This window comes from Ranitomeya imitator, chromosome 10, assembly GCF_032444005.1.
Source record: "Ranitomeya imitator isolate aRanImi1 chromosome 10, aRanImi1.pri, whole genome shotgun sequence".
Lineage (NCBI taxonomy): Eukaryota > Metazoa > Chordata > Amphibia > Anura > Dendrobatidae > Ranitomeya > Ranitomeya imitator.
In genome coordinates this window covers 135,143,716-135,161,678 of record NC_091291.1, presented here as the reverse complement: position 1 = coordinate 135,161,678, position 17,963 = coordinate 135,143,716, and the positions used below count along the sequence as shown (strand labels likewise).

Here is a 17,963-nt window from a genome sequence, read left to right as displayed (position 1 = left end):
TGATGCGTATGCAGCATCAATAGTAAAACAATCAAATGTTACAAATAATTAAAAAAATGTTATTCTCAGCCTCCGACGTGCGCGGTGTCCTCGGCAGTGCAAGAGGCAGGCTCCGGTGCCAAGGATGCTATGCGAGAAGGACCTTCAATGACGTTACGGTCTTGTGACCGCGACGTCATCACAGGTCCTGCGCTCATACCAACCCTGGGACCGGAAGCTGCCACGTGCACCGCACACAGGTGCCAGGACTACAAGGGGCCCCTCAGAAGGTGACTATATGTTTATTTTTTATTTTAAGTCTTTTTTAACCTGTTACATACGTGTCTGGGCAATATACTACGTGACTGGGCAATATACTACGTTGCTGGGCAATATACTACGTGGCTGGGCAATATACTACATCACTGAGCCATATACTACGTCACTGGGCAATATACTACGTCACTGGGCAATATACTACGTCACTGGGCAATATACTACATCACTGGGCAATATACTACGTCGCTGGGCAATATACTACGTGGCTGGGCAATATACTACGTGGCTGGGCAATATACTACGTGGCTGGGCAATATACTACGTGGCTGGGCAATATACTACGTGGCTGGGCAATACACTACGTGGCTGGGCAATATACTAGATGACTGGGCAATATACTACGTCGCTGGGCAATATACTACGTCACTGGGCAATATACTACGTCGCTGGGCAATATACTACGTGACTGGGCAATATACTACGTGACTGGGCAATATATTACGTGACTGGGCAATATATATATATACACATACACAGTACCAAACAAAAGTTAGGACACACCGGTACTTGACATTGTTTTCCTTGCTCTTATTGGAATGTGCTTGTTCTTATTGGAATGTGCACATTCTCGATTTAGGCTGAAGGCGGCAAAATGATGAAAAAACACATATGGAAACAAAGAGCTGTTCACCATTTATGAGGACTGTTTTCTGATGTTGTCAATTTACTGTTTTTGATGCTGGTAACTTTGATGAACTTATCCTCTGCAGCAGGTGTAATTCTTGGTCTTACTTTCCTGGTCCTAATGAGAATCAGAATCATCATAGCAACTGATGGTTATCAGAACTGCACTTGAAGGTACCTTCAAGATTCTAGCAATTTACCAGTTTCACTGACTTTAGCGTATTAAAGTAATGATGAATGTCGCTACTTTATTTAGTTGAGTGGTACTTGCCATATTCTGGCTTAGAACAGTTGTTGATATAGGGTTCAGTACTGTATGAAACTGTGTAGCAAAAAAATACACGTGATGCTCATAATCATCTTCTGTAGACTGGTGATTGCACAAATTCTCTTGATAAGGCGATTCGTTTATTAAATACCAATCCAGGTAAATTAGTCCGTTTGTGCATTGGGGGCACATTCATGTCCTCCTTCATTATCCCACCCTCTCAACACACTTAAAGGTTAATTTACATGTGGATTCTAAGCTCGATTTTCTTAGTGCTGGGAGATTGAATTGCAAAACGGAGGAAGATCGAAACAGAGAAAGGGATTGAAAACTGAAAAATATACTGAAACTGAGTCAGAGATAGAAATTGGAAGAGATCGAAAGATCAAAACAAAAAAAAGATCTAGACAGAAAAAAAGATGGATACAGAAAAATAATTGCTGAAAGAGAGAGAAGCTAAAACACAAATATCAAAACAAGAGATTAAAACAGAGGAAAATAAAGGCATTGGACCAGAGCTAGAAAGAAAGGGGTCAAAACAGAGACACATTAAAAAAGAAAGAAGATGAACCAAAATAGAGAGAGATCGAAAAAAATAGAAAGAGGGAAGTAGAAATACAGAGAGATCACAAAAGAGAATGAAAGAGTGAGATGTCAAGATATTCAGAGAAGGAGATTGAAACAGAGAGAGGTCAAAAAGATCGAAAAAAGATCAGAACAGATATAAATAAGGAGAATGATAGAGAGAGATAGACAGTAAATGAGCGATTGAAACAGAAATCAAAACAGAAAGATTAAAAAGACAGATTGAAACAAAGATATGGAGAGATAGAAAAAGAAATCGAAAATGAGGAAGAGTGAAAAAGTGATCGAAACAGAGAAAGAACAAAACAGAGAGAGAGAGATTGGACGAGAGATCAAATGAGTGAGAGAATGTTAGAGAGCTCAAAAAAACTAAAAGGGAGATCGAAATAGAGAGACGGGTCACAAGAAAGAGCGAAAGAGTGAGACATTAAATATGTAAATTGTCTCTTCAAAGAGGAAGAGGACTTGAACTCTAGCGTCACTTATTGGAAGTATCAGTCCTAAAAGTCAATATTGTCAATATCGACCCTTTAGCGAGCCTTGCCACATGATTTAGGATAAAAGCCAAACCAGAATCTCTATTTGCAGACATGTAATTTGGGGTGTTGCCCCCTCCTCAGTGCAAGGATTGGCTATACGAGAGCCCTGACTGCAGTGTAAGGGGGTAACCTCTCATTGTGGGGAGTGACTTTCCTGAAACGCCAGCGTAAGGAGACTTAAAAGGCAACACCTAAAACGTGCCTACATTGAAATTCTGGTTTGTTTTGTATCATATTGCAAGGCTCGTTAAACGGTCGATATTGAAGTTTAGGATTGCTGCTTCCAATAGGTGGTGCTAGAATTCAAGCCCTCTTTCTCTTTTGAAGAGACAATTTACATTTTTAATGTCTCACTCTTTTGCTCTTTCTTGTGGCCCCTGTCTCTCTATTTCAATCTCCCTTTTGTTTGTTTTTTTAGCACTTTTCCATTCTCTCTCTTATTTGATCTCTCTTCTAATCTCTCCCTTTCTGTTTTGTTCTTTCTGTTTCAAGAAAACTTCAAGTTCTCTTTCTGTCTGAGGAAGCAATTTGATTATTTAATTTCCCAGAGGAGCATTACTCGGCCTATAAGTCTCCTTACACTGGCACGAAAGGCCTGTCACTCTCCACAAGTAGAAATGTTACACTTTAGGTGCCAGAGTAAAAGATTGAAACACAGCGAAACACTGAAAAAGAAAGAGACCAAAAACAGTAAGAGAGAGAGATCATAAGAGAGTGAGAGGACTTCTCTGTAAGCTTTAGTCTGGTGGTGATTGGAACCATGTGTGAGGACCATGTACAGCGTCTGGGCATGTACAGGGCCAGGAGGAGGGGGATGGGATTAATACTTGCAGACAGTATTGTATTACGTGGGCTTGTTAATAAAAGCAAACATAAAAAACAACAACATTTTTTAGAATTCCCTTTTGTCTTTTACATAGGGCATTCCTTCCATTCCTCTTCTCTTCATGACCAGTAGGGAGTTTCCTAACTTATAAAGTACAGAAAAATGTGATGGCTCAGGAACAGGACTTTCCATTTCCCTTTCTTTCACCCAAAATTGTCATGTCATGAATAATAAAATGTCTGGATTACTTAACCCCTTACTGACCACCCTGTTGGCTTTTTACAGATTCGTCACTAAAAGCTTCCAGCTCCGTAAAATCCTGATTCCCGGATCTCTGCTTTCATCATTGGACAACAGGCAATTAGAGGAGGTCACAAAATATCTTAATTAAAAAAATTTTTAAACTCCTTAGACGCTGTGGTCAACCCACCTCCCACCTGTATGCGATCTTGACGTTCAATGCCCTCGTATGGTAGACGAAGTGCTAAGAAAGCTCCATTATTTACCATAAGTATCTGATTATTAGACCATCCCAGGGGCTGATTATCCGAGGCCGATAACTAGGGATTTTAGGAAAATGGACACATGACAAAAAATAATATAGCACTGTTAAACCTGCTGACCAGGGCCGGACTGGCCATCTGGCAATTCTGGCAAATGCCAGAAGGGCCTGTCAGGTCATGGGCTGCCTTGTCTGCTACCTTGCTAACAGAATCGGTGATCTCAAGACATCCATACTCTTAAGAGTTGTGATGGAGCACAAAGTTACTGACTCCGTCACATACCCCAGCAGGCCACGGGTATCACTGGAAATACTGGTTTTGTAGTAAATCTTCCATTCCTCCATCCAGGGTAATATTAGTAATATGTCCCATCCGGTTCAAATACCAGGAGTGAATTTCAGCCCCAGTCCGTACCTGCTGCTGACCCACAGGTTAGGCTTAATATTACAGCTCAGTCCCATACATTGAAGTAAGGCTGATCTGCATTACCAGACCCAACCTGTAGTTAAGGATGGAGCGGTTTATGGGGGGGGGGGGGGAAGCAGACATATTTTCTAGTCCTGGATAAACCCCTTACGTTTTGTAATTTTAGACGAGCAGTTTTGGAAGCAAGACATAATTGCTATGTGGCCATGGGCAGTTGTTTTACTTGTTTTTCTGAGTTTTTTTAGCTGCAGTTTTTGCAAAAATTGTGGCAAATTATTATTTTTTTTGCATCCTAAATGTAATAATAGAATCCCAGAGACCTCTGCAATCTACTGTGCAATTTAATATACCTGCGAGTGTAGGTTTGTAGGAAGCGAGCAGGTTTATGGGGGTTATTATGTATATGTGTGATCAAGAAAGTGTCGGTAGAAGTGACGATCTGAACGTTCTGCAGCAGTCACCGGACGTAGGCATGGTTTGCTTGAACTGGTAGTGTATAATGGTATTATTTCAGCATTCTATGCTGTATTATTTATTAGATAGCAATATTGTATTGTCTTACTTATTATGGACGACCTTTGAGTTAGGCTACGTTCACATTAGCGTTTTGCGGGGGGCTGCGTCGGGCACAGACGCGGCGACGCATGCGTCATGCGCCCCTATATTTAACATGGGGGCGCATGGACATGCGTTGTCTTGCGTTTTGTGACGCATGCGTCTTTTTTTCGCGCAAGCGTCAGGGCGCAGAGGATGCAGCAAGTTTCATTTTTTTTTGCGGCCAAAATCATGCCAAAAAAGGACGCATGCGTCACAAAATGATGCGTTTTGCATGCGTTCTTGTTTGCGTTGTGCGTTGCGTCGCCGACGCAGCACCGCACAACGCAAATGTGAACGTAGCCTAATTGTGCATCATGCTGACATAGCAGTGGAGGCGGAGGAGTCTTCCTTTATGGATCCATGATGGAGGCGGGTGAATCTAATGGACATGTAATGCCGACATCAGCATTTTTCTTGTTGTGTAGAATTGCGGAAGACAATGATTGCTACACATCTGCTCAGTCATGTTGCAGGTTTTATTGTTTTACTACGTAGTGACTTTTCTTTCTGAACTTTATGGCCTCTTGTACTTTTGGGAAATCCCTGCTGCCGAGATGACGAAACCTGGAAGAGCTGCTTAGATAAGCTACTGTTACGTAAGCGTAAAGCATGGCATATTTTACGAGGTTGTCCACTGAAGACATCCCCTACCTAGAGCTGGACATGGCCGATCTGCTGTAGGTTTGCAGAAATTGACCATGTATCACAGTGGTCCCCAACTCCAGGCCTCGGGGGCCGCCAACAGTGCAGGTTTTCAGGATTTCCTTAGTATTGTACGGGGGTTGGAATCATCACCTGTGCAGATGATCACATTACCACCGATACAATACTAAAGAAATCCTGAAAACCTGCACTGTTGGCGGCCCTCGAGGCCTGGAGTTGGGGACCCCTGATGTATCAGAATCACAGTGATCAGAGGACGATTCTTATTTTATCTTTGGGGCATGTGGACATCATGGGGAGAAGGTCTACTGCTTGTGACACTGTGACCCAAAATGGAGAATTGATCTGTAGGAAAAGCTCCTGTTCTGGTGGACTCCATGGAATGGAAACCTATAGGTGCCAGATGTGGAAGCAGCCATTAAATTATACCTTTTCATGACATAACTAAAGCAAAGGCCTTGAAGGCGCACGCTCGTTGCTTAGCTCAGGGGTGTCAAACTGCATTCCTCGAGGGCTGCAAACAGGTCATGTTTTCAGGATTTCCTTGTACTGCACAGGTGATAATTTAATCACCTACACAAATAATGAGTTGGTGATTAAACTATCACCTGTGCAGTACAAGGAAATCCTGAAAACATGACCTGTTTGCAGCCCTTGAGGAATGCAGTTTGACACCCCTGGCTTAGCTGATAAATTGGTGGTGGATAAGCTAGGCAGAGAACTATGGAATTGAAAAAAAAATACCCCCATTCTTGAGCGGTAAATTGCAAAGTTGCTTTTTTTTAAAGCACTTTTCAGAAACTTAATTAAGATAAGACAACCCCTTTAATTGATACATGATGATGATAAAGCTCATCCTTTAAATGGATGCCTTTATAGCCAATGGGCAGAGGTTGCCACCATCACAGCCTCCATTTCCGTGTACATGGGGAGACACGTGTACCCATGGCCGGGTGTTATAGTATTTGTTGCTTGATGTACAGTAATTAATTTGTATTTTCTGCAATTTTTCAGTGATTCTGCGAATAAGAAACAAAATGTTGCAATGTGACCAAAGTGAGTGTTACACAATAGGAGTCTGGGTGCGAAATGGAAAGAGGGAAAGGGCCTGATTTTAACCATTCACTAAAAGTAAATCAATTTTTTTTTTCAGCTTTTCTGCGGAAGATGGATGAAAGGCCAAGTCAGCGTAAGTCAAAGTCACTACATTTCTAAACGTGTGTGCTTGGTAAAACAATGCGAGCTCCATGCATTTTTTTATACATTTTTCCATTTAAGAATATTTATTATATATGGACGTAGAGCAAATAGTAATGTGATGCTGCGTGAGCCAGTAAATGCACACAGTAAAGAAACAGTATGCGGCATGCTCCCAAGCTCCCTCTAGTGGTGGCAGCAGGCGGACAGAATTTCATCATTTGAAGGGGACATAAAAGGTATTTGCAAATCAATTTGAATTAATAAAACTAATAACTAATATACTTTACTTATTAGATCACCACTGATATTCCAATTTTATACCTTCAATCCAAAGCAAGCAAGAAATGTCAGCATGGGATGAAACAGGCCGGCTGTCAGGCTCAGTTCATCAGCCAAGCCAGCCCCTTTCAGTGTTTTCACATCAAGTGTCCCTGTGGTCTGAGATGTACAAGTACATCCTAATTCCCAATTATTGGGCTGTATATACAAGTCATGTGATAGACTGAAGAACGAACCAAAGGCTCGTTCTATGTCTAATGCTCGTTTTATGGCTAAGTTGGTTCATATCAGCTTCACATTGCAACATGTAAACATAGGATGTGCTGCCGACAATACGCCTGGTGTATGGGGACAGAACGACAACATGTCTGCTGTATGGGGACAGAACGACAACATGCCTGGTGTATGGGGACAGAACGACAACATGCCTGCTGTATGGGGACAGAACGACAACATGTCTACTGTATGGGGACGAAATGACAACATGCCTGGTGTATGGGGACAGAACGACAATATGCCTGGTGTATGGGGACAGAACGACAACATGTCTACTGTATGGGGACAAAACGACAACATGCCTGGTGTATGGGGACAGAACGACAACATGCCTGCTGTATGGGGACAGAACGACAACATGCCTGCTGTATGGGGACAGAACGACAACATGCCTGCTGTATGGGGACAGAACGACAACATGTCTACTGTATGGGGACAAAACGACAACATGCCTGGTGTATGGGGACAGAACGACAACATGCCTGCTGTATGGGGACTGAAGGACATGTCTACTGTATGTGGGGACAGAAGGACAACATGTCTGCTGTATGGGGACTGAAGGACATGTCTACTGTATGTGGGGACAGAAGGACAACATGTCTGCTGTATGGGGACAGAACGACAACATGTCTGCTGTATGGGGACAGAACGACAACATGTCTGCTGTATGGGGACAGAACGACAACATGCCTGGTGTATGGGGACAGAACGACAACATGTCTACTGTATGGGGACAAAACGACAACATGTCTACTGTATGTGGGGACAGAAGGACAATACGCCTGGTGTATGGGGACAGAACGACAACATGTCTGCTGTATGGGGACAGAACGACAACATGTCTACTGTATGGGGACAGAAGGACAACATGTCTGCTGCATGGGGACAGAAGGACAACATGTCTGCTGTATGGGGACAGAACGACAACATGTCTACTGTATGGGGACAGAAGGACAACATGTCTACTGTATGGGGACAGAAGGACAACATGTCTACTGTATGGGGACTGTTGTGAATTCCGCTCTTGGGCTCCCTCCGGTGGTTGTAAGTGGCACTTTTATGAGTTCTGCTCTTGGGCTCCCTCCGGTGGTTTTAAGTGGAATGGCTGCTCCTTGGATTTAGCAGTCTGCAGCTGCTTCCACTGATTTTCTTTCTGCTCGGCTATTTATGCCTGGCTCTTCCCTTCAGCCAGTGCCACTTGTCTATAGTTCCTGGTTGGATTCACATCTCTCTTGGATTTCCCTGATATCCTGACCAGTTCAGCAAAGATAAGTCCTTTCTTTGCTCTTTTCTGTCCACATGTTGTGAACTTATTCGTTCTGTGCATTCTATGTTTTGTCCAGCTTGTCAGTATTCCGTCCTGTCCTATCTATCTAGCTAGACTGGCCTCCTGTGCTAAATCCTGGTTTCATTCTACGTATGTCTTTTCCCTCTCCACTCACAGTCATTACTTGTGGGGGGCTATCTATCCTTTGGGGATTTTCTCTGAGGCAAGATAGTTTTCCTGTTTCTATCTTTAGGAGTAGTTAGTTCTCAGGCTGTGACGAGGTGCCTAGGGAGTGACAGGAGCATCCCACGGCTACTTCTAGTGTTGTGTTGAGCTTAGGGACTGCGGTCAGTACAGGTTCCACCTCCTTCAGAGCTCGTCCCATGTTGCTCCTAAACCACCAATTCATAACAGGGGACAGAAGGACAACATGTCTGCTGTATGGGGACAGAAGGACAACATGTCAACATGTCTACTGTATGGGGACAGAAGGACAACATGTCTACTGTATGGGGACAGAAGGACAACATGTCTACTGTATGGGGACAGAAGGACAACATGTCTGCTGTATGGGGACAGAAGAACATGTCTACTGTATGGGGACAGAAGGACAGCATGTTGTCGTTCTGTCCCCGTACAGTAGACATGTCTACTGTATTAGGACACGACAACATGTCTGCTGTATGGGGACAGAACAACAACATGTCTACTGTATGGGAACAGAACAACAACAGGTCTACTGTATGGGAACAGAATGATAACATGTCTACTGTATTAGGACCACTGATGGACACAGTCAGAAAAGGACCCCTGTGCAAGAACAATATATGGGCCCTTTGCAGCCTGAGAACTTCTAAAAATGCAAAATTGCACTTGCTTTGGAGCGAGAAAGGGGCCCCCTTACCTCTTGGGCCCCTGTGCAGCTGCACAGGTTGCACCAATGGTATGTCCGCCCCTGATTAGGACCGAAGGACATGTCTGCTGTATGGGGACGTAACGACAACATGTCTGCTTTATGGAGACAGAACAACAACATGTCTACTGTATGGTGACAGAATAACAACATATCGGCTGTATGGGGACAGAACCACAGCATGTCTGCTGTATGGGGACGTAACGACAACATGTCTACTGTATTAGGACAGAAGGACAACATGTCTACTGTATGGGGACAGAACGACAACATGTCTGCTGTATGGGGACAGAATGACAACATGTCTACTGTATGGGGACAGAAGGACAACATGTCTGCTGTATGGGGACAGAATGACAACATATCGGCTGTATGGGGACAGAACGACATCATATCTACTGTATGGGGACAGAACCACAGCATGCCTGCTGTATGGGGACGTAACAACAACATGTCTAATGTATTAGGATAGAAGGATAACATGCCTGCTGTATGGGGACAGAACGGTCATATTATCGACCATTCTGCCCCACACAGTTTGTATTGGCCCTCTTAAATGAACCTTTAAATGAATGTTCATTATGGGCAGAAATTTGCCCATGTAATGGACCGTAAGACTCCATAAAGCTACAGACACGTCATGGCTTGCTGGGATAGCATTTTCTACATTACATTGAAAGAACAAGATTGCAACACCAATTCCTGTAATTTCATCATACAGTCTTGTGTTAACTTTACTATTATGAGTTCTTTATGTTTTTTACATCTTCTTTTCTTTATTTATTCAAGATTATGTTCTGCAAATGAAACTACATTCACCTGGTAATATGATTTCAGACTTACTTCTAGAACTTATGTACCCATGCTGAAATTTAATATGTCTGTACTAGATTTATGTATACCCTTTAGATTGTTGGTCTAGGGCTCGAAGGGGTAATAAAGACGGTCATGGTGGTAAAGATTATTAAAGGGGCTTATGTGTTTAGTTAATAGAAAATTTCATTAATTTGAAGCTTCCGCTCTGGCAGCTACAGCCAAGTAGAAGAGCTCAGAACACTGGAGAACTGCAGAGAAAGATGTGGTTTTATCATGAACTATAAAAACTACAATTACAGGAAGCGTGATAGAATTCAGGGAAAAACCCTTTTTTTTTCTTTGCTTCATCTCAATTGGTAATTCACACGGAGAAGTGATTGACTTTTTCGAACATGACCCATAATTGTAGCGTAATTGGAAAATGGCGTATACCTGAATCGGTGACTGGAAAATGTAGAACCACAGTCATAGTACAAGAACTATATTGGATCCTATGTCTGTCTACACTGGAAGAAAAATACCAGTTCCTCTCAGCCAAAAATATGCATGTGCAAAAGTTTTAGGCAGGTGTGGTAGGAATGTTGTTGAGTCACACGAAGGGGGTAAAAAAATAGGCGTATTGGCAAAGAGAAGTTCATGTAAGGGTTTAGCCTCTAAAAGGAGCATGGAAAGGGCTGAATATTTCCATGAAACTCAACTTCTCCCAGATGACAACTTTGAAAAGATCAAGATATAGGTCAAGGTATAAAAGGTCAAGATATAAAAGCTTGAAGGAGAGCAGACCATGTCAATAACTTTTTAATTACCATTGGGTGAGCTCACTGGGGTTAAAGGTTTAATATGTTGGAGCTTATGGCCCCAATTCATCATAGGTTTATGCCCAAAAGGTTGTGTAAAAGCTTTGAGAAGCTGCAAAATTTTGGAGCAACTCGGAGTTGCACAAAAAAATTGTCGTTTCCACCCATTTCGCCAGACGGTGTGACGTCAGCATGTCTGATTCATGACAAGCATTTCCCTAAACCAGAAACCACACTCCAGTCCTTCTTCATGACTTCACGACACCCTCTTATAAAGACCAGTGAGGAAGTCAGAAGTCTTGATGAATCGGAGCCAAACGGCTGGCACAGTTAGGGAAGGACAAAATCGTGGATGGGGCATGACGCCACAGCATGTCTGATTCAAGATGAGGGATTCCACTAGAAACTTCACTCCAGTCCCTCTTCATGAATAAGAAGCATCTGACTCCATCACACCCCCTCATCAAGAGCAATGAAGAAGCTGAAGGTCGCTGAATCTGAACCATAGAGTTGACCACCATATAGAATTGCATTTTTTTATGGTTCCAATAGATCCCATCAATAGATTATGCTGTAGGTGGGGACAGAGACATGCAGACATTGAAGTCTGGAGAAGTATAGCCACAATAAGAGAACCATCTTGTAAACTGGTTATTAGTATATAAATCTGTACTTCTGATGTAACGCGAACAGATCATAAGTTGAGTTTTAGCTTCCATTTTTATCCTGTAATTACAGATGAATTTGATGCCTTCAAAATGAGTGCTGGTAGGCAAAATGGATTTCCACAGATCATTAAAAATGACCTAGACGAACTGTTGATCGTCCACCCAGAAAAGTCCCATGCCATTTTTGAACCTGTCCAGGATACTGTAGGTATGCAATAGCTTCTATTTACCTTGAGTGGTAAATAGTTAAAAACGATCAAAAAGTAAAAACGAGACCCACAGACAATTAATAGAATGATGGTGGACATGCACGGCCATTACTACATTTAAGCCACGACTTTAGAGACCTGTTCTCAGGATTTGGTGGGTCGGGCTTCTGATGAACAGCAAGTTATCACCCATCCTGTTGAGTTGGGAGCCATAATAGCATTCACAGATCCAAATGAATTGTAATTCGTCCCATTGATTCATGATGCATCTGACAGGTATGGAGCTGCAGGCTATCCTATTCTTACAGTAAAGAATCAGAAACCTGACAAAACTAAAGATGAGCCGTAATGTAAGAAATGGAAATTATTATTAATGTATCCACACTGAGGAGTTTGGCAATATGTCTGTGTTACAGCGGAGCAAACGACATTTTATCTGCACAAATACAAAGACAATGCTCATGGTAGAGACGGATTACCGGTAACCATCAGCTGTAAAATAGGAAAAAGAAATTACATCCTGAAGGCTGGAAATGTAGAAAGTGATGCGGTTTATGTTGAGGTAAGAGTCGAACATATAATATAATACCTGAGGGTTTAAACCCCTTTGTGGAGAAACGGGGGTCAGCGGGTGCTCTTGTCCTCTGGCCCGGCTGTCTAGAAACACCACATAGACCAGGGCTCATCCCACTGAACGCCCGCTCTCCTTCCCCGTGGGCTTAATACTATTCAGACAACACAGGGTGAGGGTAACACGATACGGCAGGGGTGGGCAATTAATTTTCCCTAGGGGCCACGAGAGACTGACTGTTGTGGAGGCCAAACCAATAGTCTGAAATTAATTTTGATCAATATTAACATATTAATTGTAGTTATTTTATATTAATTGTATAATTTAATATTTAGCAGAATTAAGTAGCGGACATCCCCTATATACCATTTGAACCCACACACAACCCCTTCTATATATCATATGTGCAAACACAGAGCCCCCCCATGATCAGCATGAGACTCACATAGCCTACCCATGATCAGCATGAGAGCCCCACATAGCCTCCCCATGTCCAGCATGAGAGCCCCATAGACCCCCATGTCCAGCATGAGACCCATAGCCTCCACATGTCCAGCATGAGACCCTCATAGCCTCCCCATGTCCAGCATGAGATCCCCATAGCCTCCGCATGTCCAGCATGAGATCCCCATAGCCTCCCCATGTCCAGCATGAGAGCCCCATAGACCCCCATGTCCAGCATGAGATCCCCATAGCCTCCGCATGTCCAGCATGAGATCCCCATAGCCTCCCCATGTCCAGCATGAGAGCCCCATAGACCCCCATGTCCAGCATGAGACCCCATAGCCTCCACATGTCCAGCATGAGAGCCCCATAGACCCCCATGTCCAGCATGAGACCCCATAGCCTCCACATGTCCAGCATGAGAGCCCCATAGCCTCCCCATGTCCAGCATGAGACTCCCATAGCCTCCCCATGTCCAGCATGAGACCCCCACAGCCTCCCCATGTCCAGCATGAGACCCCCACAGCCTCCCCATGTCCAGGATGAGACCCTCATAGCCTCCCCATGTCCAGGATGACAGCGTCATAGCCGTCCCATGTCCGGGATGAGACCCTCATAGCCTTCCCATGTCCAGCTTTAGAGCCCCATAGCTTCTTCTTGTCCAGAATGAGACCCTCATAGCCTCCTCTTGTCCAGCTTTAGAGCCCCATAGCCTCCTCTTGTCCAGAATGAGAGCCCCTGGCTCACGTTTCTGATTACTCCTTTGTATAAGGGAAAGTTCACACCACCACACAGTGGTCATACGTTTTGGTCTGCATTAGGCCACTTTCACACATCCGTCCCTCGCCGTCTGGCATTATCCGGCGGTGGTACGGATTGCTGGATCCGGCGAAACGAGTGAAGAAACTGATGCGACGGCTCAGTTCTTCTGCCGGATTCGTCGATGTGTTTTCACCAATCGGAGGAGGTAAGAGAGAGAGAGACCCGGAATGCCATTTCTGGGTATATACAGACTGGAAAAATGGATTCCGGCACCATAGGCTTCCATTACAAGAAAAGCCGGGCGGCACTGGATCAGGTGCTGTCCGTTTTTTCGCCGGACACAAAAAAAGTTCATCTGTGCATTCTGCCCGGCCGCTGGATCAGGATTTTTTACCTGATCCGGCGAAAAAAGGACAAAACGGAAGGCCATCCAGCACAATCCGGCGCTAATACAAGTCTATGGGAAAAAAAAACGGATCCGGCGGCATAATTTGCTGGATCCGCGTTTTTTCTCAATTCGACGGATTGCGCCTGGCGGCGAAAAATGGATGTGTGAAAGTAGCCTTATGGCCACAGCTGCTAACTTGGGTCAAAAGACCTGCGGTGAGGTTAAGAAGAATCGATGGAGCCATAATTGTGAACAAAATATGGGTGAGAAAAAAAATGGTCATGTCAGCCTTCCTTAAATTGAATGCTTCTCAAATGAGAAGTCTAAATTTTTCTTTAGAACTTGTTATTTTACCCATGTCATCCATGTTTTTTACGGTTACATATTTATAGTATACATTATGTGTCTTTAGTAATATTTACAACTATTAACCAAGGACTTAACTTACTAGGAACATAAATTGCCACCAGAAATTCCAACGAAGACCAGTGAATTGATCTTCTACCTGCAAGAATTTTCGACTGGGTGCGAAAGTTTCTGTTTCGAGTCATCATTGAAGGAAGGATTTTTTCTCGCATGGAACAAAGAAAAGAAGTTGATGCTTAAACCTAAACCTAAAGTTTCCATCGATGAAACATTAAACTTTTTTCTTGTTGGAAAACACTGACAACAAAAGCTTTGATACGACAAGTAAGATGTACAAGAAGATAAAAATATACTGACTGATGTGATAAGGCAGGTTATAGGCACATTATAATTTCTTTCTGGCAGGAGACCAGAGAATTTGGCCAATAAATATACTAGAGGGACCCTTATCGAAATATAAAATTGCTCCTTTCATTTCTTATGTGGTTCCAAACCTATGACTCCCATCTCATGAAAGACGGACCTGCGCCTTACAAGCTTTTCTTCCCATCTATTGTGAAAGAGATGGGCGACATGATATCGGACCAAAGGTGATCCCTATCTGTTTTCAAGCAGAATCACACTTATGACATTTGACACAAAGATGATTGGCTGCGATTAAGAATCCACAATGGGTTCGAAACACCTTGGTTTAGTGTCTACTTTTTAGTAAAAAAAAAAAAAAAATGGTTTTAATGAAGAATAAGCTGGATGTTTTGATAAAGATGTGTTGTAAAATACCTCTATTTTTTGTCTACTGCTCTAATCGAGTGCCAAGAAGCTAGTCTGACCATCCGAGCACCTCCTACATCTTTGGGGAATCTAAGCTACTTCCACTTGAAGTGGGGAGTGTGACACCTGTAAACGTCATTTCTCACAAAACATACCATGAGGCAGGGAAGTCAAGGGTCAAATTACCAAGAGAATTCATCATAAACCGAGGGGCAAAACAAAAGGAGTAAAGAGGTCATAGTCCAGGGTCAGAATTCTGGGGAGGTATCGGGATCAAGATAAAAGGGCTAGGCAAAAGGATGGTCAAAGGCAAGGTCAGACAGCAAAAGATCAGAATAACAGAGCACTAGGAATCAAGGCACACACAGCACCGAGCTAAAGCTATGACTGGCAATCACGTAACCATTGTCAGCCAGCTAAATAGCCAGGCAATCTCCCTGAAAGGGCGACACCTGTAGAAAACACAGTAGGCCCAGCGTGATTGACTTGCTGGGAAATCCTATTCACAATACTGACAGCCCAGCACGACCCTGCATAGTATAGGGTGGCTGAAATGTCATTCACAATAGAGAGAGCCCCGTATGCCCCTGCTATCCTTAGGGAGGCTAAGCTGTCACTCAATGCGTCCCTAGGACAAAGTGAGTAGCGGGATCGTGATACTGAGCCGATTACTTATCTTGTTAATTTACAAATATTAGTCCTCGTGTACATTCTACTTTGCTTTTGTGTCCCATTACAAAAGACGAACATCACTGGAAAGGTGCTAAAACAGTTGTCTAAAATGTCTTATTTTGGACTCCGTTTGCCTCCCAACAAGTGGTGCCACTGGGTGCACATCAGAGTCCTGTATTTCAGATGGAGGACCCCGACAGTTATGGGGGAGTAATGTTGTGGTTGTGTCTTCATAGGAAAAAAACAAACAAAAAAACCTTCCACCTCAAGCAAACACCGAACCTTCCAGGTTGCGGCTTGTGACAAACCTAATGATAAAAATTCTATAACTACCACCGCTACTTACTTGTACAATCCTCAACATAGATATTGCAACAACAAAAAGGAAAAAAAGTAATGTAATCATTGAAATCACAGAATGGAGAAATACTTAATGATCTGCAATTGATTAAAAAAATGGAAACAACATTTTTATTTATTCAGTATCAAGTATGAGCTCCACATGCAGAAATTCCTGCACTTATTAACATGTCTCCATCCTGTGGCTTCCAGAATTTCACAAGTTTTCCTTCTTGGTGTTTAAATTTCATTATTAAAAAAACGTATAAAAGACAACATGGAGAACAAGATTAAGTTACAAGAAAGAATTTTCTATCCCAGTTTCCCTCTGCAAAGTCACATTTCCTTCCATCTCTGATCTAGATTATTTCTATCATCTCCATCTACTCATTTGCTCTTCATACTTTACAGCCACTATTCTCCCCGCTGACGTCTTCATTCTCATCTCATGATCTCGCCATACATATTTTTTGTTTTTACACTAGCCTCCAAGAGGATGTATATTAAGATACTTGGTTTGATGACAAAGAACATTTTGTGATTTACCAAAACCCTGGGTTTCGTTGTGACTGGTTCCAAAACTGCGTATAAAAACTATTTGGTTCCCTATTCCTGGAGTACAGGCAGACCTCATCTTCTCTATTTCTATTGCTTTGGTGCTAGTTAAAATGATTAAAAAAATTTAAATGAATAAATATCTAACTAGAAGCCTGGCAGTATGTGATCTATTATGCCGCAGCACCTACACAGGGTAAATTAAGCATTACACAGATGGTTGTCCATTTAATACTGGACAAGTCCTCCAGATCGGAAAAATCTAAACAGGAGGACCCGTCATCTCTTTATGAAAGAGATTTCTAAACTCAACAATCTGCATGTGCAACAGGAAAAAAGGCAAAACCAAGCCATAAAGACAAAGTAAAAACACTTAATGATTAGTGATGAGCGAGGGTGGCTTGGTTTTGTGGCATCTTCAGCGTATTTGGGGCAGACAAAGGCTCACTAAATAAGGATCTGTTGGGGTTTCATAACATTGTATAGCCAGGTTTTCTGTCATTTTCAATGCCTTAAGTGCAGAGAAAAGGTTCACTACATAAGGACATACAAGGGCATAATGTTGTATGGCTTGGTTTTCTGGCATCTTCAGAGTACTTGGGGCAGACAAAGGCTCACTATGTAAGGAAGTGCCAGGGCATCATAATGTATGGCTTGGTTTTCAGGCATCTTCGGTGCCTTCACGGCAGACAAGGGCTCATCACATAAGTTCGTCAAGACGTCAAAACTCCTAGTCAGTACCAGAGGCACAAAGATGTCAGAAGACGGAGTTGAAGTGAAGACCAAACTGGAGAGTGGTTACACAGAAAGAAAGAGGCTGAGAACAACATGCGAATCATTTTTTACATTTTTATTAATGCCTTCCCGTCCATTTAAAATCCTGCCAGCCGCCTTTTTGCTGGGTTCGCTTGAAGAGAGTTGCTGAAGATTTGCAGCACGTTCAATACAACTTGAATAAATTTGCTCATCTCTAGTGAATACCAAAGAAAACTTTATGCCTCTGATATCAAATTGCACTTGTTGTCCATAACAAACAATGACAAGTTGTTGTTTTTTTCAGGTCATGAAGGAGTTAAGTCTAAATTGTAATTTTGCTACCTTCACTTCCCTAACTTTGGCTATGTGTCATCGGCACTTGTACAAAACCCCGAAAAGGCTCAGATTTCACAGTCATGCTGATGTGAGACTTTTTTGTGTCCGACTTTCCTCTCCTTACACCTCATGTGAGAATTAATTTTTGACATTGCACATACCTCTGCTCGGACCTGTCAGACAAGTTTGGATTGCAATATCCACCACAATTCAGATGTGTAGCCCACAC

At 42.8% G+C, this 17,963-nt stretch overlaps 1 protein-coding gene across 1 annotated transcript in view; it reads right to left on the bottom strand.

Annotated features, from left to right (window-relative positions):
- Positions 1–14,506, bottom strand: part of TEX12 (testis expressed 12) — a 70,646-nt gene extending 56,140 nt beyond the window's left edge. The window contains exon 1 of the mRNA XM_069742754.1: positions 14,388–14,506. Within this exon, the coding sequence (XP_069598855.1) occupies positions 14,388–14,493 (106 nt within the window). The 5' untranslated portion in view covers positions 14,494–14,506. The remainder of the gene's footprint in view (positions 1–14,387) is intronic.
- Positions 14,507–17,963: the final 3,457 nt, after the last annotated feature.